Source organism: Pholis gunnellus, assembly GCF_910591455.1.
Source record: "Pholis gunnellus genome assembly, chromosome: 6".
Classification (NCBI taxonomy): Eukaryota; Metazoa; Chordata; class Actinopteri; order Perciformes; family Pholidae; genus Pholis; species Pholis gunnellus.
In genome coordinates this window covers 25,603,722-25,627,656 of record NC_136532.1, presented here as the reverse complement: position 1 = coordinate 25,627,656, position 23,935 = coordinate 25,603,722, and the positions used below count along the sequence as shown (strand labels likewise).

The 23,935-nt window shown below is 46.1% G+C and overlaps 1 protein-coding gene across 3 annotated transcripts; it reads left to right on the top strand.

Moving 5' to 3' along the window:
- Positions 1-5,669: 5,669 nt before the first annotated feature.
- Positions 5,670-23,687, top strand: rusc2 (RUN and SH3 domain containing 2; the record flags this gene model as incomplete). Of its 3 annotated transcripts, XM_079161432.1 has the most annotated exons (12): positions 5,670-7,232; positions 8,450-9,020; positions 13,923-14,633; positions 15,334-15,549; positions 15,733-15,906; positions 16,591-16,667; positions 17,742-17,916; positions 18,312-18,417; positions 18,670-18,716; positions 18,827-19,883; positions 20,605-20,775; positions 21,017-23,687. In XM_079161432.1, 12 exons carry the CDS (start codon positions 5,670-5,672, stop codon positions 21,216-21,218), a joined length of 5,070 nt encoding a protein of 1,689 aa, XP_079017558.1. In that variant the 3' UTR covers positions 21,219-23,687. The 3 variants fall into 3 exon arrangements, with proteins under 3 accessions (XP_079017558.1, XP_079017560.1, XP_079017559.1); XM_079161434.1 differs by lacking the exon at positions 15,334-15,549; XM_079161433.1 differs by lacking the exon at positions 15,334-15,549 and having other exon boundaries at positions 15,730-15,906.
- Between the last annotated feature and the right edge of the window lie 248 nt (positions 23,688-23,935).

The window sequence follows — 23,935 nt, the reverse complement described above, 5'->3', positions numbered from 1 at the left end:
GAGTCATTTCCGTGTTTTCTGACTCATTTCTGCAGCTCTTTATATAGTTCAGCTTTAAATATTGGTTAATCAGCCAGCAAAAATAATGAAAATCTGAGAAAGTATAAAAGTTACTGTCATGTTTACGTGACACGATTTGAAAAGAGCATGTTCAGGTTGATTGTGAATGCTGTATTGTACCTGGTCAACAGAAACTCTCTTTGTGCATGAGCTGAACCTGAAACATGAAGCATTTACAAGTTGCATCAAATCCAGAAATAGTATCAAAAAACAAGCTAGCAAGTGTCAAAGCTAAGTCTAAAGGCCTTTATGTGTCAGTTTTTCCTTGGTTGCCATGAGTACTTCATTGTGTTTATCACACATTCATCATTTTTCCTCCCTGGATTGTTTTTGTGTTTGTGTTTTTCTCTCATGTCGTGTGTCCCACAGCATGCCTCCCCCTGATTGGCTCAGGGTTTCTGATGTTGCGTGGGAAATTAAATTTGATTGGCCCGGGCTCTGCTCCTTTTGTTCTCGTTAACCCGTTATCCGATCCGATCCGCTGTAATCTTGTAATGACACAGATCTCAGAGCTGTTATTGTTGGCTTAAAGGGGAGAAGGGTAGTTTTGACCTGTACTCTGTGAAATGCTCTCTGCTGAGGATCTGAACAATAGCATCTTTAAACTTCTACTTTCTTTGACTTTTATCAATCATGCAGGGAGCTGTGGCGACGAGTGCAAGTTGTATTTGTGTCTTTGTCCTATGGTCGGATAATTTACATAAATTCCTGCAAGTTTATTTGCATGTTTTAGCATGAAAAAGCCCCTGTGTGTATAAAGTGTATGGACGGTTCCTCTGGCTGTGGTGCATAATGGCCGACTCTATTCAATGGTCCCATTCACAAGTTTCCCTGTTTCACTTTGTGTGTGTGTACTTGAATACTTGAGTAGTCTGGCAGCCAAAATGCATCTGTGTAAAGGACTGCATTGAGTCCAGCACCACCACAGCGTGCTATACAGCCGTGTGTATGAATGTGTGACATCATGCATCGGGATAACGTTTCCTGTAGGAAAGTGACACATTTCTGAGGTCATTTCTTTGCTACTTGGACTTTTACAGCACGAATACGCAATAGAGTGAACAAGATCGATTTATAAAAGCTATTGAATGTAATCAGGGTCATCTTTGTATATTTAAATTAAGCGGTGGAGGGCGTAATGTAATTATCTTTATTAGCACAGGGATCTGTCAGAGGTCTCGACTCCTATCTGAAAATGTTCTTCCTAAAAACTTTGCCCAAAATATAACAGCAGTTTCACTGACATTGCTTTTGGAATTAAAGTCTTTGGACAATTGCAGTCGAACCCAGTTGAGACATTTGTGACATTTCCTCATTCTGGAAAAAAATCTAAAAGAGAAAACAGTTTGATCCTCGGTGGAAAAAACACACAAATTCGTCGGTCGTACCGTGTTCTCATAATCTCATATGAGTCATTTACTGACATTACATTCTCTACAAGGATATCCACAAGAACGGTTAATAACAAAGACATAAAACCAAGGACTGAGACACAAAAGAAAGCTCAGACAGTTTTGCGAGCAGCCTCTGTTCATCTCTTGTCTGAACTCACATTACACAACCGAGCCTTAATGACCCCGCAGCTAATCGCCGAAACCAGTTTTAGTCTCTCTCGTCTGGGATTCACTGCACTCTTGACCCGAAACATTAACATAATCTTATTAATGTCACTTTCTTCTGGCAGGAACCATCAGACTTCAAATACATTAAAAAGTTGGGTTTCACAATTAAAGGAAATACATGTCTGAGAATATTACTGCCGCTAGCTTCGGCTGTTCATTGCAGTCCAGTGCTTTTGTGTTATGTAACAAGAAGGATCTCTGACTTCCTCCATGATGTCAGGTTACTAAAGCAGCACTAGTAGAATACCAGGCTTTTTCTGTCCGTTACTACATAATCAATACAAAATGCTCTCATCTGCAGTAACCCCACAGAGTAATTATTGAAAATATTTGACCTTATTTGTGCAGCACTTTTCAAAACAAAGTTTCAACAAGTTACAGAATTTCAAGAATTATAACGATGTGATTTATAAAACCAGGCAATTGAAAGTACAACAAATTAAGATAAACAAAACAGTTAGGAAATATTAGAATGGACGCGATGCTGTATTACATCAGATTTAAATGTAATGTAGGGGGTGCTTCAAAATGTTATTTATTTGAATGCCGTCTTCAAATTGCTTGTTTTGTCTGAGGTACATAGAACTATATTATATTGGACAGTGTATGGTTTTATTGGGCTTATTGTTAATAAATAAAGTTGCCCACTGAGCGTATAATCAATATTTGTATCACATCCATATCAATCAACAATACATTGATATAACTGTAACTTATAAAGTAAGGTACCGTAACTTTAATCAGCAAATAACCCCACTAACTTTATGAGTTTGCTAATGTTAGCTAGCTATGCTAATGTTGTTCGCAAACTAACGCTAACTTTAGTTGAAATGATTACATTGACCTTTTTGCATTTTTTTCCCCCTGTTGTTGTGCTAACGCTATTGTTAGTTTGCTAACAACATTAGCATAGCTAGATAACATTAGTGTAACTATACAAAACGTCTGCAGTTTCTCAAACGAATACGCTTTCATATTTTCAGAAAGTTTAGTTTGCTAACGACATTAGCGTAGCTAGCTAACCTTAGCAAACTCATAAGGCTAGTACAAGTTATTTGCCGCTTAACGTTAAGTTACAGTTATCAAAATGTTCAGCTTGTATTGTTGTCCTTAGTGTTGTTGGTGGACGTTGTGTGGTTTATTTAAACTATCGTGACCGTCTCTTGCGAATACACAATATCAGACGTCACTTCCTTCTCCAAGCTCGGGACCGGAAAAGGGTCCCATGGAGGAGGTGGGCCCCAGCGTGGAGCTCTGCAGCTAGACCCTTCTGGAAAAATCTGCATTGTGAATATGAACTTAAATAAGCAGCTATGATGAGGTGCTTTACGAACAAAGCAGGTGACTCCCAGCTGTTATTAGAAGCTATGTCATGTTGTAACAATGGTCGCCTTGCCTCAATAATTTATCAAGCCAAAAATACAACAACAAAAAAAGGTTTGTCAAAGTTCATACCTTTATACGGTGCAGCAGGAGGTCATTGTTCGGAGCTGTGAGATAAAAAGGTTGAGCTCCCGTCCTGTGTAGGTGAAGCTGAAGCCTCCCTGACAGCAAATACCATTTAAAAAGGTCATTTGTCAAGAGTGGCATCTCAGTTATTACTCTGCTCCTAAATAAACTAGTCCCACGGGCTAACATTTAGCCCTGCAGTCTGCAGCCTCAGCTGGCCTTTTCTTTTCTCCTTTAACAATAAAACATCATGAAGCAGTACTCACTATGCACCTGCTTGTTATTGTGCTCGTAAAGGTTTCATCAGCGTCTACATTTGCGTATTATTATCCATTTTAATCTGTATTTGTGAAGCTCTTTTATTTACTGTAATGTCACTTTTTGGCTTGGAGCTGATTTTCTTCCGTTCTTTAAGATGTGACACCTCTTTTTTTATCTCTAGTCTCAAACACACTCACCAAAAGTATCAAAATGTCATTTCAAATTAGCTTTCAATGGAGCTACTGTACCTGGGATTAAGTTTTACTAAGCAGGTGTAATAGAGGGATTAAGTCTTAAATCTTAGTTAGTTTAGTTCGGGTCATGATCCGGTGAGCAGAAGATTTAGAACAAACTTTCGTCTCTAATACAGCTCACATTGTACCTTGTAATACTTTACAGGAGACAATTAAACATATTACAAAGAGTGAATTAACTTTACACAAGTCAAATGTAATGAACCAGGGCCTGACAGGGTGGCTATAGACACTGAGGCTGCAACAGAAATATATATACATCTCAAATTCAGCCACATTTATTTAAGAAAATAGTAAAACCACCATAAGCACATGATGATAAAGATTTGTCAGCGTCTCCCAGCTGTTCAACTGCATTTAATAGTGCATGTAACATTGTGTGACATCCGACATTGTCTACTGTGCAAAACAAAGCTTTAAGACTTCCATGTAATTTTAGATAAGGGCGCGAGAGAAAGGCTGATGCAAAGAATGACTTTCAACATGTTTATCTCCTTCAGCGAGCCAAATGAGAAACCTGTTGACGGAAGAAATGACGTCCTGCAGCAATGCAGAGAGCATCTTAGTCTCAACCCTGAGAGACCCACAGAGATCCGTTTTAAGGGGGGGGGGGGGGGGTTTAGTGGGAGATAGCAGGTCAACACTAGATGCCACATAATATTGGTGTACATCATCTGAAAGCCGGAAACCTGGAGATTATTTTAAGATGCAGCAGTGTGTGTCAAGTTGTCCTTGTCTTAAATCAGAAATAAGAATAAATAAATCGATTAAAATAAATTGTACGGCCTTAAAACGTTATGACGGATGTATATGACGGCCATTCGCATGCTCGCTTATAAGTTGTTGTTATTCCATTTGTGACACAGATTTGGTGCTAAATTTAAACCATTTTCTACCCCTGGAGAATTGATACTAATTATGAAAAATCCCTCCAAAATACCACATTAACTGTAAAAGTATAAATAATTCCACGAGCATGAGGTAGAAGCTATTTGTTTACTCCACCTAATTCTTATATTAACCGGTAAAACCACGACATGTCACACCTTTAACTTTGCAGAATAAAGGTTCATCAGCATTTCGACATTTTTTCACTTTAACTGAAGGCTGACAGCAGCCAGAGATTATCTGAAACAAGTGTCCTAAAGAGTTAATGAATTATAATCACAGGGGGCTAGACTTCTTGAAACCAATAATTAAAGGAAAAAGATGTGAATTGTAGGGTTTTATTTTATTGTTATTTTCATTTTAAGGTGTGACAGATGATGGTGATGGAAATTGTTGCTGTTCTCTGTGTACATAGGGTGTAATATGCGGATGAGGATGAGATCATAGCCCTGTTTAAGAGTCAGCTGCTTGGTGTGTGTGTGTGTGTGTGTGTGTGTGTGTGTGTGTGTGTGTGTGTGTGTGTGTGTGTGTGTGTGTGTGTGTGTGTGTGTGTGTGTGTGTGTGTGTGTGTGTGTGGATGACTCACCCTGCACATCACTGCACAGATGAGACTAGAAGGATGTAGTTCTGTACTGTTACTTTAGCTACTTTAGATAAGAAGCTTATTTTGGTCAACTTGACTTAAATATAACACCAAAAATGAATGTGATGACAATAAGGAACTCATTTGACATTAAAAAACACAATGAGGAATATAATATAGAAGCCGTGTTTATTAGTCTCAGCCGAGGTTAAAACATGAGAATATTGAGCATGAGGAAATGACCTAATGTAGTCTTACTGAATACTGTATTTCCTGGAATCTCTCTACATGATTTACGACCATGTGGCCTCCACCCTTTGGTTCCTGTATTTGCCCGTAACGTCTCTCCTCTTTCTGTCTCTCCGTATTTTCCAGATGTACCACTCTGACCACGGTGTTGACTTCCATGACCTCTCCTTCCAAATCCCTGGCAGCCCTGCAGAGCTGGGCCCGGCACACAGAGAGTGAACTCACCTCCCAACAAACCACACATCCACCGTCCCCCTTCACCCACACAGGGCCTCCCTCTGCTCCAGTCCCTCCCTCCGGACCATGGACAGCCCTCCTAAGCTGTCAGGCGAGACCCTGATCGTGCATCACATCCCCCTGGTGCACTGCCAGGTGTCCGGCGTGCGGCAGGGTGGCTGCGGGATCTCGCTGAAGAGGGGCAACCCGTTCATCCCACCGGAGAACCTGGGCTTGAGTCGCACCACGTCCCTCCCCGAGAGAGACGTCCTTCAGAGAGAGGCTCTGCTCTACAGCAGCCTGATCCAGACCTCCAGCGGCTCCTGGACCTCCACAAAAGGTGGGAGGAGAGAGAGGAAGGTCGGCGGGAGGGGAGGCAGCACGGCAAGTGACGACTCATCGTTTACCTCGAGCAATTCAGAGGACCAGCTGATTACCGCTCACACGTTGCCCAGAGCCAAACCGAGGAACAGGAATCCGTTGCGTCATAACCCGTTCCTGCTGAATACCGAGGACGAGGATGAAGAAGAAGAAGAGGAGGAGGAGGATGGCGACAACCTCAGTGGTTACCTTGAGGACTCCTCTTTTCACCTCCACAGTGACACTAACTCCGCCCTCAACGACGGGATGGCTCCTTTCCACTTACACGACCTTGGCTTTGCCTCTGAGCCCTTCCTTTTGCACCGGTCGGTGGGCGGGAGCCGTCGGGAGTCCCTGAGGGCGGCGGCCTCCGATCTCTCCACCCACCTGGAGGACCTGGACATCCTCGGACTGGACAGCCAGCTGCGCCTCGGCAGCAGCGGCTCCAACATGTCCATGGACTGTGGCGAGCAGGACTGGGGCGACGACGACGGAGAAGACGAGGACCACCCCATGAGGTGCGGGCGAAGCTCCTCCAGCTCTTGCACGCAGCACTGCTCCTGCTGCGCGCTCTCCCAGAACTACCCGCAGCACTTCCCCGAAGCCTTCTCGGAGCCCTTCTCGGAGTGCCAGCAGGGCTACGGCAGCGACTCCTCTTGCAACAGCTCGGACGGCGTGCTGGTGAACTTCAGCGCCATTTACAACAAGATGAACAACAGTATACCGGAGAAGCCACCGGCCTCCGGGCACACCAACCTCAACAGCTCCACCGACCACTCCCGCACCTCGTCTGTTCCTGATCCACCGAGAAACAAGCGAGACTCCACAGGAGGGGCTTTCTATCTGGACCTTCACACCTCCCCGACTGAACCTCCCCTATCGCAGCAACAGCCCTCCTGCCTCGGCAGCGCCTTCCCTCTCGTCCGTGAGCCGCACCTGTCCACCTCCTCCACCTGCTCGTGCGCCGTGGAGCACCAGGGGGCTCTCGACCTCGACGCCAACTGCAACTCCTACCACCCTCCGCACTCCGGGTCGTCCGGAGACCTCGCTTCCTGTCTGCAGAGTCAGGCCCGCCTGGTCGTCGCCACCCAGAACTACTACAAGCTGGTCACCTGCGACCTGTCGTCCCAGTCGTCCCCGAGCCCCGCGGGCTCCTCGGTCAACAGCTGCTCCGACGAGCACAGCAAAGGCAGCCCCACCCCGACGCAGCCCAACGAGTACTTCCTGTTCAGGCAGAGAGCTGGTGAGGAGGGCGTGGAAGAAGAGGACGAAGATGGAGAGTCGTCTAGGGTGAGTGGAGAATCCTAGCTCTCTAGTTTTAACAATTTAATATCAATGCAGTGGGATGTTCACAAACTGGGTAATGTCATGTGTACCACACTTAGTTAATTCTTATAATTTCCATTGCAACACATTTCATATTTTATCATGAGATGACATAATTATATTTGCAAGATTACTAAAAAAAAAAGACTTTAATTACATTTAACATGATGTTTTCACGTCATCATGTGACATACAACAATATTGTGTTATTGGCCACTCCTAGCTGAACAGCCTTGCTTCATCCGTTTCCATGTTGTTGGATTGGTGGGCTGTTAAAACAGCAGTAGAGATAAAGTTTCATCCGTTGCCGTGTCTTTATCTGTTTCTTGGTGTTACTGAGCCTCCTCGTTTGTGTGGGCTCTCTGGCTGTACAATTATTCTGTGTGTAAAATAGTGCCAGTTAATTGTCTTTTAACACAGGACTTAGAAAAATCATGGAGCACAAAAGTCATTGTAAATAAACAGATTTGCTTATTAAATGCAGCATTTCAGGAAAGTAGAACTGAAGGTCACTCATTTAGAAAAATGTAGATGATCACCTCATCAAAACAAATGACATAAATAACATTTTCTCTCAGTATTCCATTTCTACTCTCCAGCTCTTTTGCATCTTAATTAAAACACACAGCTTGCCGCGGGCGGTATGCGTAATGAATCAAGCCACGGCGGTACATTTAGTTCATTTACGTCAACAAGTTAAAGCACTTTGTTAAGTGATACGAAACACAGTCCCGAGTACGTAAAGGAGAGGAAAACATCAAAAATAGAAAACGGAGATAAAAGTGATTTGGTCAAACTGCATCAGACAATAATGCAAAAACAACATGTGGCATAAATAGACACTAAATGATATGTAATACATTACATGACATTTATTTAACACCCAACGATCCCTGTGACAATGTCAAAAAAAGCCTGATCTTAAAATAGCCAGGACACTGGTATTAGTCTGTCTCATTGAGACCACAGCCGCTGTCTGGGGTCATCTGACCGCATGTCTGAGGATTATTCTAGTAGAGCTGAAGGTTATTAATGCCGGGCAGTAACGGAGCCACTGTGTATAATCTGGCTCCAGGGCAGTTCAGGACTTGAGTAATCTGACCTCTAAACGATGGCTACTAATCTGTTTTATCTGATCAACTGTTTGGAGAAAATCTGACTGTTGTCTGTTCCTCATTCAGCGAGATGATGATGATGGTGCTGATGAGGATGACGAAGAGGACGAGGAGGAGGAGAAGAAGAACCAGCGGGCGGCCGTTGGAGCCGACGGTGCTCCCGCTGTGATTGAAGGCCAGGTCTACGTCAACGTCTCGCCTCCTGTGGTCGTCCGCGCTGCGATCGGAGCCTCCTCGGGAAGCCGCCCCCGCTCTCGCAGCTACGACCGCAACCTGGACAAGTCTCCGACCCCCCGGCTCGGCTCTCTGGAGCGCATGTTGAGCTGCCCCGTGCGGCTCAGCGAGGGCGCCGCCCCGACGACGCCGCCCGCTCCTCCGCGAGTCACCTCCTTCGCGGAGATCGCGAGGAGCAAGCGGAGAAACGGGGGTTCGCCGTCGCAGAAGGCAGCCGCGGACGCTTTCTCCTCCACCTACTCCGCCCACTCCCACTCCTCTCTGGAGTTCTCTCCGATCCTGGAGCAGCGTTCGGAGGTCGACTGTCAGAGCCTGTCGCCCGTACCCTTCACCAGATGTTACAGTCAAGGCAGCGCGGAGCGACGCCTGGAGGGGGCGAGGGAGACCCGGGCCAGGGCCGAAGGTACGTCACCGCTCACTAGATGCATTTACTTGGTGGTTTGTTTAACAGGGACATCGCACAGTAACAAATAACGCTCTAGGGTGTTCCAGGCATCAGCAACATCAGCATTAAGTCATATATGAACTATTTTTTTGCTCTTCTTTGGGCTCCATCAACTCCTGAGGAAAACAATGGTCTCTTTAGCTTTTAAATACAAAGGCTTTAGTGGAGATGCATGTGTTTGGAAAGTAGTAAGCATGCCACTGGATACATGGGGATTGGATTATACAGCGGGAGTCAGATGAGAGTTTGTCAACGGAAAGCGCCACTTTAAAAGTAAAAGCTGCACAATCTGTTAGAAAACATCAATATTTGTCTAATCAATAATTGACTTTAATTGACACCCTTCTCTTATTTGAAGTGTTGTGGCTGCAGTGATGATTGTTGGAGGAAAGATGCGTCTCTTCATCTCTTCTTCGCTGAATTCCTCCTCGTATGGTTGTTGAACATTGCTGATTTGAGAGGCAGAGTAGCAAAGATGAAGAACATTGATTCTGAGGAACACTGCTGATTCATTTAAAATATACTAAATATATCAAAATGTTGTTATTCCTTTTCAAAGGTAAACTAATGCTGACATCATCATTCTAACATACTGCATAGACTTACTTTATACAGGCAGCAGATGAAAAAAAACAGTATGTAGAATACGAGTCTTCATCGCGTCATTCAGACGCAGACAAACATCTCCACAATAAACGTTTATGTTTGAGAGTTCATTCGCTTTTTGGATATTCGGTGAGCCGTATCTGTAGTGGTATGAAGTGCTTTTGGTTTTGTTTGATTCTGCGTGTTCAGTCTTCCTTCGTGTGTGTGAGCATGTATGTGTGTGCTTTAGCAGGTCTGAAGGGTTGAAGTGGGACAGACGTGCTCTGAATAACAATCAGGTGAGAGAGAGGAGAGAAAGGTGCAGAGAAACCCCCCTCTGAGCTCCACGTCGGCGTGTGTGTGTGTGTGTGTGTGTGTGTGTGTGTGTGTGTGTGTGTGTGTGTGTGTGTGTGTGTGTGTGTGTGTGTGTGTGTGTGTGTGTGTGTGTGTGTGTGTGTGTGTGTGTGTTTATTCTCATCCAGAGAGCCTGTAGGGAAGGTTGGAGAAAGTTACAGAAGCATCTTCATGCTGGCGGTGCTTCGGTGCTTTGACTTTCACGATTGACCTCATTGACTTCTGGTTAAAAAGCATCCATTTGTATCATTTTATTGTTTCCCAAAGTGAGGAAACCTGTGAAATGAGCCGTAGATCTTGCCGTTTGCACTAGACTGCCTGGGTTTTGGGCGGCTTTTGAGACGATTCGGCACGTTGAATCGGCCTCTGATCGGCTGCTCAGTTTAAGCTCCTCAGTGCTCGAGAGGAGAAACGGAAGTTAGGAAAGCAGGCAGACGATTTAAATCATCTCCATCTCATCTGATCATTCCAGCACACACACATTTACACAGCTAAGTGGTGTGAAAAGGGTCTGCGAGCGCTGCTTTGTTTGGTGTTTGTATCATCATATCACACGCGGGGCGATGTGAGGTGATGATGTTAGTTTGGGCCTCTAAATGCAGCACGGGGACCAGCAGCAGCTGCCATTGTTTGTGTGTGAGGACGTAATGAATTGCTGTGAGCACCGTTGAAATGTGCAGAGGAGTCAGTCAGTGGCAGCTAAGAGAGCAGGCGGTCAAAACAAAGCAAGAAGAGTTATTATAATCCTCTGATCTCTCTGCAGAGATCAAAAAATATTTTATTTATTTCATTTTATTTCCTATTTAACCTTTAGTTTCACCACATAAAATCGTTTTTGAGGTCCAGTTTGTTTGGAATATGTAGACGTTAGCTATAAAAATACATGGAAGAAGTACAGAGTAGTTGAATGTGTTCATCTTAAAATCAAATTCTGGAAGTAGAGTTGTTAAATAAATACATGTATTTAAGGAAATAAAGATCAAAACAGATGGAAAAAAAGATGTCACTTCACTCCCCGCAGCTTTGGGTTTTTTTTTTAAACGAGTGTTCGATGTGCTTTGCTGAAAGACAACAAATTATTTATGATCAAAGATGTCACCAACGTGGAGAGAAAGAACATGTATCCCGGGGAGGAATATTGTAGTTTTTGAGAGTACAACCATGTACAGCAGGCGGGAGCAGGAGGGAATATGTGTGGATGGGCCCAGAGGCAGCCTGAGTCGGTTTGAAACAACAGCACACAAAGAAGCAGAGTCACGGTGACTAACACGCCATCTTTTAGTCTAATTCAATGAGACGTTCTCACTCTCCATCAAGGCTCCGGACCCCCCGATGAAGTCTGGACGGCCCTCTGCCGGTCCATCACGTCATTTAATTAACCCGTGGAATAGTTTCTCTCTGTTGACTGCAGAATAAGACATTTATAGATCACCAACATCTTATAATCAACTTTCATGAACTGAAAACACTTGTGAAAGGATTCGAGTTCTAAGAAGAAAACACAGACGACAACCTGTCAATCACAGTAAGCCCCGCCCTAAAGCATCCCCTGCTTTATGGTCTGTTTGACTCTAAATGGACCATCATTTACTAAATGAACATCACGCTGTATTGAAGAAGACTTGAAGCTAGAGATTGAGACCATAAACTCATGTTTACAATGTTTACTGAGGTAATAAATCAAGAGAGAAGTAGAGTCATTTTCTCATAGACTTCTATACAACCAGAGGAGTCGCCCCCTGGTGGTCAGTAGAGAGAGTGCAGCTTTATGTTTCTTCAGCATTGGCTTCACTTTTCAGACCCGGAGGTTGCCGCCTGATGGAAGTCCTGTATTGTGGGTCTTTAAAATGACAACGTCAGCTCGTCTCTACTTTGAGAAACAACCTCCAGTCTGTCTGACAGCTGAATCTCTACAGAGACTGACGTTTTGCTGTTTGCTCTTCCTATTTTTTTTACATGGTAAAGAAGTGGTTGCCTCTGATGGCAACCGCAGGCCAAGAATCGGTTGCCAATACCTCAAAATTGTAGCCAATGGCAACCTGGCAACCCTTGCTGTCGAGCGCTGGTAAGTTGAGAACAGACGCCGCCGTCGCCTCATGAAGCTGAGTCTCAGCTGCCTGCTGTGTGTGCGTCTGGTTAGACAAACACACAAACTGGGAATGCTCGGAATTCCTCTGGAATAAGAGCAGGGAGAGGAATGTCCCAGCTGTCCTCGTTTACACTTTCATACAGGCTGGAGCTCCCAAAATCACCCCAGGAACATTTCAACACAGAGAATTCTCTTTTTTTATACAATATTTAGGAAAATCTGCTTAAAACGAGAAGAGTTGGTGTCCGCCTCAGCAGTGACTTTAAGTGTTATTTCTGGTCCCGATCACCTGAACTGAGCTGCATGATCAATCTGCCTTTTTCCTTTCATGCCCCAAAAGCATAAAGAGGACATTTTAGTTTTTAAAACAGAAGTTTAACAGTTTGCAGATTGTCTTTCTACCCACAGTGCACCAGTTTCAGGTGCTGGAACAATAGAGCGCCTGCTTTAAGCCGTTCAATGGTGTCTTGTCAGTTGACTGGAGCAGAAACTGATAATGTGGATGATAAAGACATTTGCCTTTAAAACATCCTCTTCAGTTTCTGACACCGTCTTCATTGAGACTGTGATGATGTCAGGTCATAACGAGAGGCTGCGCAGCGCCTCCGTACATATATTATTCAGCAGACTACAGCTGCGTCGCTTCATCCGCAGCAAGCAGCTCCCTCGCTAATGATGCTAACATGAAGCCTCGGCTGTCTGTGACGGATTCATCAAGGGAGGCTGAGGAGAAAGAGAGGCGGCAGGGAAGACGAAGAAGATGGAAAAGGGAGCGAGGAGAGGTGGGTGTGGGGAGGAAAAGAGAGGAAGAGGGTGGGTGGGGGGGAAAGAAATGGCAATTAGAGGGATGACGGAGCAAGAGAGTCGGAGAGTGTTTCCATCCTCCATCCCCAGTGTGAGCTGAGGCCTGCTGGGTGTGTAGTGTTCCTCCCTCCTCCCTCCTCCCTCCTCCCTCCTCCCTCCTCCCTCCTCCCTCCTCCGTGGTGTTCCTCCAGCAGCTCGACGTCGCCCTCTGTGGCCGAGAGACGTCTCTGCACCCGGCTCAGGTGGCACCGGTGGGCCGGCCTTAGAGCGACAAAACAGCTTGCGCAATGTCTTCAACGTCACGCGCTCTCTGCTATCTGTCCTCCACTGCACACACACACACGGTAAAACACACACACACACACACACACACACACACACACACACACACATTGACTCAGTGGCAGAGAACAAGTGCAGGAAAAAGGCTTCTCCTCGCCGGTGTCCCTCCTGACGCAGAGCCTTCAGGTTTAGTCTATGCGTGTGTGTTTTTCTCTGATTGTCTGTGTGTGTGTGTATGTCTGTGTGTCTGCGAGTGTGTGTGTGTGTGTGTGTGCACATTGGCCTGTCAGAGCAGTGTTGATCTGTGGCATGGTTGTCGGTGCTACAGGCTGTTGTGACTCATGACGGGGCAGTTTTCTGGGTTCGTCTTTGTATTTGTTTTTTGTTCTAACCTCCGTGTTCATACAGTTAAGTTCTTAACAATGTAATCATAATGATTTCACAGTTTATTCACCGGTTTCTACTTTATATCACAGTAAAGAGTAAATACCTTTTGGTTTTAGACTTTTGGTGAGAAGGAAGCAATTTGAAGATGTCAACTTGCATTTTGGGAAATTGTGAAGCGGGTATTTTTGACCATTTTCCTGACAATATAAACACGAAACGATGAATCATTGTTTTATTCGCTGTCAGATCAAAGGGATTTTTTTTAAATGTTACCGTAGAAGAACCAGTTCTTTTTTTCTCTCTCCATGTGACTCCTCCATCTTTTCTCCATCCCCGCCGTCCCTCTTGTTCTCATCCAGGTGGCCTCTCCAGTTCCTCAGACAGCCGCCCGGCGGTGGTCCGCTACAGTAAGGACCAGCGGCCCACCACCCTCCCCATCCAGCCCTTCACCTTCCACCACCAGTTCGCCTCCAAACCCCCGCAGCCCAAGCCTCTGCTGCCCCTGCTCACAGGCTACATCTCTGGGATGCAGGCCCGCTCCAGCTCCGGCTCTGGTTCCGGCTCCGGCTCCGGCTCTGGCTCTGGAGATCCGCTGGGGGAGGACAGTGAAGATGCAGCTGAAAATGTGCACAGGTACCAGGGGGCTCTGGCTGCAGCAGCAGCCCCTCCGCCTGGATCGGTTCGACCCTCACCTCTCGGGAGCTACTCCCCGGTGCGGCTCCAGGAGGCGCCCAGCTCCGGGACCTGCTCCACCTGCACCCCGAGCCCTCAGCCGCAACACAGCCTCTCCTGCCCGCTCTCGGCGGGCCTCGGCCCCCTGCGCACCGCGCCGACGGGAAAGCAGGGAGGGGGTTCGGCGTCGTTACCGCCAACCACTCCACCTCCATCCCTGGGCGCGAAGAGAGGGACGGTGCCGCCGATGCTGCCGGCGGTGCAGGGCCACTGTTTCCATCACGGAGCTCTGCCCAGTTTACCGGCTCTCCACACTGACTCGCTGAGCCCGCTGGGCTGTGAGGAGTCTGGAAAACACGAGGAGGGAAGCATAGCACCCGGAGCCAGAACTCATCATGGTAGGTTCTCGATGTGTGTCCTAAAGACCCATGAATATCACCATAAAGACCCAGTCAGTAATACTACAAATATATAAATATTGCAAAACTTTGATCAGTGGACCATCGGCTCAATCCCCATCATGTTACCTCCTTTCTGTGATAAGTAGGGACTTAACGGACATTTATCTAAATTAAAAGATTATTAAGTCTCATTTAACGGTGTCTTCATCTTAAACCACTTGAACACAGAAAATATCATGTACTCGTTTCACAAGTTCCAGTATACTTAATTAAACCGCTGGACTTCACTGTTTTTCCACCTTTTTCTTTCAACTTTGTAACTGCGGCCATCTTTCCTGTTTTGGTCCTCTTTAATCGCTGAACTTCACATTTCATTTCATGCAACTATCGGCCTCTTGATGACAGAATCAGTCAACATGTTTACAAGTAAAACTCTACAGTTTTCAGCTCTGTGTAATTCAGTGTTGGTGTTTTCTTTAAGAGAAGCTGAGCTCTTGTACATTCTTACTGTTGTCTCTTTTCTCTTTCTTCTCTCCCTTCATGCATGGACTTAAATCTCCTCCTTCACCCTTTTTCCCCCTACCTGCCCTTCCTCCTCCTCCTCTTTCCTCCCACATATTCTTTTTATCCATCGACTCAATAATCCATCCTTTAACCACCGACCCCTTTGATCACGACCATAACTCCTCCCCCTCAGCGCACCACCTCTCCCCCCAGGCTCTCAAGTGGAGGGAGTACCGCCGTCGAAACCCTCTGGGACTGGAGAGGGCCCCGGGGGGCCACTCTTCCGCTGGATCGGGCTCCCTCTCTGGTAACCCGGAACCCAAGAGGGGCGGGGGACCGCGACCCGCCAGACGGAACGTGTTCGATTTCCCTTCGGCCCCCTCCGTCCACGCGCTGGGACGCCTCAACGGTGCTCAAGATTTTACTGACAGTGTTGGAAGGAGTGCAGGATTATAGCGATAAGCTTGTATTTTCTGTAGTTTTTTTTTTTTTAAGGAGTTCGAGGTGCAAAGAAAGCATCCTTAAGGATCCCTAACGACGTCTCATGTGTTTATATGTGTGGCTGACCGTCTGTGTTTGTGTGTCCCAGCAGCGAGCCAATCAGCCAAGCTGCAGCAGATCTACAGCGACTTCCTGCCGGACTACTTCTCCATGACCGAGAAGCCTCCCGAGGAGTTCTGCCTCTCCCCCGACGCGTCCACCTCCTCCTCCTCCTGCAGCTCCTCCTCGCAGTCCCACATCTCTGTGGACCTGACGCAGAAGAGAGGTGAGGGTCTGATCGACAGTGACGGCGAGATGTCTCTGAATATTTAACAGCCACGTGACTAAATGTCAACTGGACGCCGTGTTTCTCGGAGCTCAGTGCGTTCGTTCTCCGCTGTCTGGGAGTTTTGATGCAGCTTCTTGGAACTTTTCCAGGATCCTTTCTAGGAACTCAGGAACTTAATAACTTTATAATGGGAAATTTAGTACAGCGAGATCATCCTTCAGCTGGATCGTCCTGGTTTACGTCCCTAAACGGACCGACAGCTACGCTGCTGAAGCGTCTCATGATCATTAGCATGATTTCTTGAGTAAAGCTAAAATACTATTGGCTCACGGGGAGCTGGATTCTGTCTTTGTACATTTCTTTTCTCGGGGATTTGGACATCAGTACGTTCAGCTGTTTTCTGAGCAGACTGATGGCAAACACAGCTGATCATTGCACAGATAGTTGCTCTAAATCAAACTATGAATTCATGCTGCTTTGAAGCACAACGTCGGTGAGGGACACAGACATTTGTTCTAAATTTGGATCTTAAGGGTAAAACAGAGAAACCAAATAATGGATTTAGTAGAATATTTCAAAGAAGAGAAGATGCTTGTATAAGTGTAAGTGACATTCACTGCAAAGACACTGTTCCTCGTAGCCGAACAGGATAATCAAGAAACTCTCTCTTTACTCTGTCAGGTTTGGTGAAAGACGTGAACACAGCAGTGGATCTGATCGTGGCACACTTCGGCACCAGCAGAGACTCAGACGTAAAGGTAGGAGTTTTTTGTTTCGATGACTACTGACTATGACGTACACGCCGTTCTTCTCAAGATGAAAGGAGGGCAAAGATCACACTTCAGAGGCACACTTTGCACAACAACTCATTAATACTACAGTTTTGTAGGAAAGTACAAAAGACCACAAAACCTTTCAGTAGGCGCCATTGGTTTTCTCACACGGCCATCAGTCTTCAATTTATGGAACAACAACAGTTAAGTTTATAAAATCATCATTCAATCTTCATTCTTGAAAGTATTTTTATCACTACACACCTTTCCCAGGTGTGTAGTGAATTCAAGCCTCGTGTTTAGGACTCATTTGTCTGTTTGTTTGAGGTATTTATCTTCACAGTTATTTTATTAATGCTTGGGTTTAAAAAGGTAACATTGAAGAAACTAGCAAACGTACGCTGGATTTAGAAAATTCGCAGCAGCTCGAGCTCCAAAAGCTGCTAAATCTAGCAAGAAAGTCGCCAAGTCAGCAACACTGATTATGAATGTCAAAAATGAACGTGGCTATTTATAGAGCTCTCAGTAATTACATTTGGACCGATTGAAACGATTGGACGGGCTTATTATGGTCCTGACAGCCGATTCTTTTCTTGACTGCTGTCAGAATGTAATGAGAATTTAAACAAATGTTTCTAAAATACAATAGCCACCCTGGCTTTCACTTTACAGCACATACACCGTGGAACCACCGCCAGGGAATTGAATTGGTCTCTTGTGAGTCTTCCCCTTCAGCGGCAGCTTCTATCAGGAAACTGAATTTCTGTCACATGATGCGTTTATCTGCTCAGAGCTGATAATAGACCCGGCTGCAGATCAGCCGGAGAACAAGAGGGCAGCCGCCTGTATCACCAGTCATTCATTGATTGAAAACTTGAGCAAACAGATGTTATGTTTGCTTTCTCTTTCTTTCTATGACTGTACACTCACATGATATCGTACTTATCTACACAGACAAAAGCCGCTTTGGCAAACAAAAGGGACCAGAGGTTTCGCGTCCTTCTGTGTTGTTGATTCTACATTCCCTGATTAGTTCCACTTTCATTTCCTTCTCTGCAGGCCAAGCTGGGGAACAGCTGGGTGAGTCCCAACGTGGGCCACCTCATCCTGAAGTACCTGTGCCCGGCCCTGCACGAGGTGCTGCAGGACGGCCTGAAGGCCTACGTGCTGGACCTGATCATCGGACAGCGGCGTTGTCAGCCCTGGAGCCTGGTGGAGGCCTCCACGCAGCTGGGTGAGAACCTCACGCCGAGGGGAGGTTAAAATGGCTGCAACGATCAGTATCGGCTCCATGCTCGGTGCAGGTTTAAGGAACATCAGGACCTGCAGAATCCATAGGAGATCATTGTTGTTTTCCATAACAGCCTGCCTTTAGAAATAAGCCACAACATGGCTGTTTGGTTGTAAGTTATTATAACCAAACAGTTACTTATTGTTTCACATTTAAAAGAGTTTGCTGAACATAAGGACTGTAAGGAAACAGATTTTCAGACATGGCAGATGCATCATATTGGAGAAGAACTTTTCAAATGTAATGTTTGCAGCATTTAGTTTGCAGAACAATAAGGTGCTTGTGGGTAACGTACGACACGGTGATGATGTTTTTCTTTACGTTTTGTCTCCCGTCAGGTCCGTCCACTCGTGTTCTCCACAGCTTGTTCTCAAAGGTGAGCCAGTACTCGGAGCTCACGAGCCACAGCATGCGGCTCAACGCCTTCATCTTCGGCCTGCTCAAGTGAGTCCTTTTCTTTCAATCCTGGTTTTTGCTGTCTCCTCCTCGGGGGGGGGGGGGGGGCGGGGGGCGTCGGGGTCTTTAAAGGAGCTTCAGCCGATAATTTTAGAATAATGTGTCAATTGAAAATGTGAAAATATTGTGATGTTTTTATGCAGCTGCTCTCATCTTTGCAGAGCTTCATAATGAGTTTCAGCTCAGCTCTGACTGCCACTTCACTATTTTAGTTCACTCTCATCGTTGCTTACGTTTCAGCCTAAAATCTTTGGAGTTCTGGTTCAATCACCTCTACACACATGAAGGTGAGACTCAGTTGGTGTCATCTATCTTCAGATTCCCAGATATTTACTTGATGTCCATATGTGCATGTCGTCTTCTTCTGAATCTTGTCGCTTTGTCTTTCTTTCCTCAGACATTATAGCAGCACACTACAGCCCGTGGGGTTTCCTCCCCCTGTCCCAGGGGGCGTGCCAGCCGCTCTTCGAGGAGCTCCTCCTCCTGCTGCAGCCGCTGTCGCTCCTCCCGTTTGACCTGGACCTGCTGTTCGAACCGCACCTCCTGCAAAAGGGCCAAGAGCATCTCCGCCGCAAGGAGCAGCTGTGCTCTGCAGGCCAGAGCGTCGACCAGTCGACTCGCTCCACCTTCCAGCTCATGAGAGGCTGGAGCACCACCGTGAGCGAGATGGTCAGAGACTCCGGTGCGGAGGCGAGGAGAGAGAGGCCGGGCCTGAGGCGAGAGGGAACGTGGCCGAGGATGGAAGGGGTCGGCTCGAGAGCAGAGGGAGCCGGAGCGAAGCCAAGGTTGAGGAGCGAGGGGGGGGCAACCGAGAGCATGGCGGCAGGGACTGTTAGCGGGCCGGAGACGATGGAGGTCGGGTTTGCCAATCTGTGGAAGGAGAGGGGGATGAGCGGGCAGAGAATGAAAGGAGTGGGACAAGAGAGCCAAGGAGATGGTGAGGATGGAGCGGAGAAGGACAGGAAGAAGGAGAAGGATGTGGCGGAGGAGGGGCGGCAGCGGCAGGAGAGGCAGGCGGGCTGGTGGTACCAGCTCATGCAGTCCTCCCAGGTTTACATCGACCAATCAGCGGAGGGGTCAAAGTTTGTTAAGACAGAGAAAAGGAGGAGGTCATCGGAGAGACGCCAGAACCAGCTGCCGCCCGCCAGAGAGGGAGTGGTGGAGGGGGCGGAGTCGAGCCAAGAAGGGGAGGGGCATAGAAGCAGGAAAAGCAGCAGCAGCAGCAGCTCCGGCGGGCAGTCAGCCGGCTCCAGAGGGAGGCCGTCGTGGATGGGCAGCCCGCCAGACTCAGTCCTCAACCAGGAGAAAGAGGCAAAACCTCCTCAAGCTGCAGCCCAGGAGGAGAGCCCCTCACAGGGGCAGAGTCTGCGCTGGGGCAGGCTCTTTGGATCCAGCGTCGGTTCTCCTTCCAGAGTGGAGGCGGCTGAACAGAAAGCAAAAGCTCAGAAGACCAGGTGAGGTCAACAAATCTCATAAAAAAAACCAACAAGGAACTAATCTACTAACAAGCATCGTGTGTGAATCCAAAGCCTGCAAAGTTATCCAAAAACTATTAAAAGTTGTTGGATAACTTTCTGAGTTACAAACTGCCCAGCTGTTTTCAGGAATCACTGAGCTTTTTTTCAAAATGAAACTACATATGTGTGAGCTGTTTTACAGATTTACTTGCAGAAGTGTCTTAAAGCTGCATTCTCTCTAGTGTCCACCAGGGGGCGACTCCTCTGGTTGTATAGAAGTCTATGAGAAAATGACTCTACTTCTCTCTTGATTTATTACCTCAGTAAACATTGTAAACATGAGTTTATGGTCTCAATCTCTAGTTTCAAGTCTTCTTTAATACAGCATGATGTTCATTTAGTAAATGATGGTCCATTTAGAGTCAAACAGACCATAAAGCAGGGGATGCTTTAGGGCGGGGCTACACAGTGATTGACAGGTCGCTACCACAGCGTTTTCCAGTCTGGAAATTGTCCGGTTTGGGAGTTGTCCGTGTTTTCGTCTTACAACTTTAACTTCGTGAAAGCCTGAAAATGTCTTGAACTGAGGCCTCAAAACTGTGTTCCACATTATCTTTAATTAAGAGCCGATAGAGCTGATGTTAGTCACATTTGTTATTTTTAAAAAATGTCCTCCCTTTTCCCAACATTGTGTCCACATTGTGTTTTTCTCTCTCAGACCGCCGTCAGGTTGGCTCTCTCTGGACCGGTCCGTTCTCGACCTCGTAGCTCAGACATTAGGAACCGGGAGCGGGAAGAAGGCGGAGCCTCCAGCAACGCCCACTCACACCCAAACCCCGCCTCCACCAACGACAACCCAACCAACTGAAGCCAGACAAAAGTCTCCATGGTAACATAAATTCATCCAGTTTTATACTTATATTCTTTACTGTTTATTACTTATTTATAATACTTGTTTTGAGCTTGTTTTTACTATGTCTATCCACTATGCTGCTGTAATCCTGTACATTTCCCAGCTGTGGGACTAATAAAGGATTATCTTATCTTATCTTATCTTATTTTATCTTATCTTATTATCAAAATGTCCGTCCACTAATAGATTTTCTGCGTGTCCTCTGTCGTCCCTTCAGTGAAGTGCGAGCCTTGTGTCACCACATAGCCACCGAGCCCGGCCAGCTGAGCTTCAACAAGGGCGACGTCCTGCGGGTCCTGAGCCGGGCCGACCCCGACTGGCTGCTGTGCTCGCTGGGCTCCGTCCGGGGCCTGGTTCCCATCGTCTACGTCACCCTCAGAAGCATGGAGGACAGCCAGGACGCCGCTGGACAGCGCTGAAGAATTCCCGGGAGGTGAAACAAAAATAAACTGTTTTTGTGGGATAACTGCACATTGGGGATGATTCCCGAAGACAAGAAAACATTGTATATTATACGAAGATGATGTACAGACACATGCGAGGGAAGCATGCAGGCAGGAACACAAACTCTCACATCTACTTTAAAGGGTACATCCAGACCAGTATGCATGCATACATCCAAAAAACCAAAAGACCAGACGAGACAACCTCAAAGACACTCCAACACGAGCTTCTCTCTCTGCGCTACTAGCTTCTCTCTGTGACTGCCATCCATCTCCACCTGCGACACAACGAGGAGGGCGAACTTCACCAGATGATAACACAACGCGCCGTCCACCTCGCTGTGTGCCACACTCTGAACTCGGCGCTCAGTTATCGCCGGCGGTCTGGTTCACGTCCTGCTGCTTACTTGGTGCCGATTGATCTTTTGAAATCACGTAGAAAGCAGCGAGTCCTCGCTGTCTTTGGTAAGATGTAAAAGCAAAAAGCAAAATCGATCCACGTCCGCTCCAGTAGCAGAGATTCAGCATATTATTATTTTTATTATTATTATTATTATTGGGAGAGTAGAACAAAACACAGAGGAGTTTGTTCAGATGGCAAGTTTGAATCTGTTTCCATCCTCCACCTGTTTTTATTTCATTTCTGCTCTTTTAAGTCTGTTTATATGAAGACGAAAGGGAGGGATGAACAGCCTCCACAGCCGGGATGAAGCACAGGCGGATATCACTTAAAGTTACTGTGAGGAACTTTTAACTAGTCGTGAACCAGTCTCAGTTTAGTCCTGATCCTCTATCAGACCTCCATCAGCAAAAGAGACCATCAGAGAGAAGATGGTCTGTTTCTATAGAGTTATTCTTAAAGCTCGTCCGGGTCGGATTCTGATGAAATCAGATGACATCATGCAGGTTCACCAGAAACTCCTTCAGCTCAGACTCCAGCAGAGACCGGTCCACCGTGGACAGACCCAGATCCTCCAGCAGAGACCGGTCCACCGCGGACAGACCCAGATCAGATAAAGTTCCTCGTAGTAGCTTTAAGTGAATGTAACCTGAGCATGTCTTAGCGCTCTTCCCAGGACAAAGTCACGGCTTTCGTAGAATCGAGTGGCTGCAGTCTGAGCTGTACATCTGATCTGATGGCACATACTGTAAATGCATAACCTGACTTGCACATGTGGTGAGTTCTATTTATTTATTGACCGGTTCAGTTGGCGGAGGGAAGCGTCTTAACTGGGCGGCGGCAGAAAAAAAAGCAGGGAAGGATGTCCAATGAAAGCAAAGCGTAGCCGAGGAGACGCGCGGAGGCCTTTCTGAATGTGTCGGGGCTCCGGTCTGGACAATAATGCTCATTAATTATATGCATTTAGGGAGGAGTAAATAATCGTATCTATGCCTTAAAGCACTCAAAGAAAAAAAAGGGAGAATTGCCGCGTTAGACACTTTAAGGCGAGCGACCTAATCTCTGTCCGGACATTATATTTTGTATGAAGTGTCTAATGTGACATCGTCCCCAGATTTATGACGACTTCAAAGTGAAGAGACGATGTAGAGGGGATATTTTTGTTGAAGTTTAAAGGGAAACCCCAACACGTTCAGTGTTCGTATGTTCGTGTCCAGGTGTAGAATGTGGCCTTAGGTTCAAAACGAGATGACGAAGAACTAGAATGACGGCGATATATACATAATACCTGGATATATATGAGTGTACACAGAGGCCCAATCCAAATACTTCACCTTATAAAATGTTAAAATCAGTGTGCATTTATTAAATACATGAATGCTTGTGTAGTTTTTGAAAAACGTACATACATGAATATAATTTTACCGCTTAAAGTTTCTTTTGGTTCGCATTATTGTACAGTTTCTTTTATTTTTTATTTAAATGTAAACTATAAACTTTTAAATTCATCGATTTTAATTTTCATTGCACTGTAAATATATTTAAATCCTGTAGAGCTACATGTATGAATGTTAATACAGATTTAATAATGCGTTTTTATGTTTAATACAGAGAGCGGGTATATCCTTTAGTTTGATGAGAGTCACGGTAAAGAGACGAGGCTGCGATGAGTCGGCGGTCTCTCCGGGCAGTTTGCTGTTCATTGACATCCTGTTCAGAGTTCACAGAGGACGGACAGAAACCAACAGCACAGTCGTAACAAAAACCAGAGAGACGTGGAGGCGAGAGGCTTTTCATCTGGCTTTTGATTGGCTGAAATGTTGTGCTTTGAAAGAGAGAAGTCCTGAGGTTCCTCTCTTTCTCTCTTTCTCTCTCTCGTCGGTCTTTATCTGCTTTCTCTCTCCTTCTTCTTCGCTGCTGCTGCTGCTGCCTCCTCCTGCCTGTAAATACCTTCAGCTCTTCTCTCTGTGTCCACGGCTATATGACGTGTACGTATGACAATATCAAACTACTATGGATGTTAAATAACAAAGTGCTCATGTGATCACAAACTCAAACGGCTCCCGTGTCTTTTTGTCCTTAACGCAGCCGAAGGGAAATGTGTGGCTGTTACATGTTTGTAGAAAGTGTTGAAAACGAAGGCTGTAGATTAACGATACAACGGTTTTTACACAACCCTCTCTTTGGTCACATTGACTCTTTTCTGGTCAAAGCTGTGAGTTCTTCTTCCTATCGAGGTTTCCTGATTGGCTCCGACATTATTCTGTTACCTTCTCAGGACACCACCCACCCT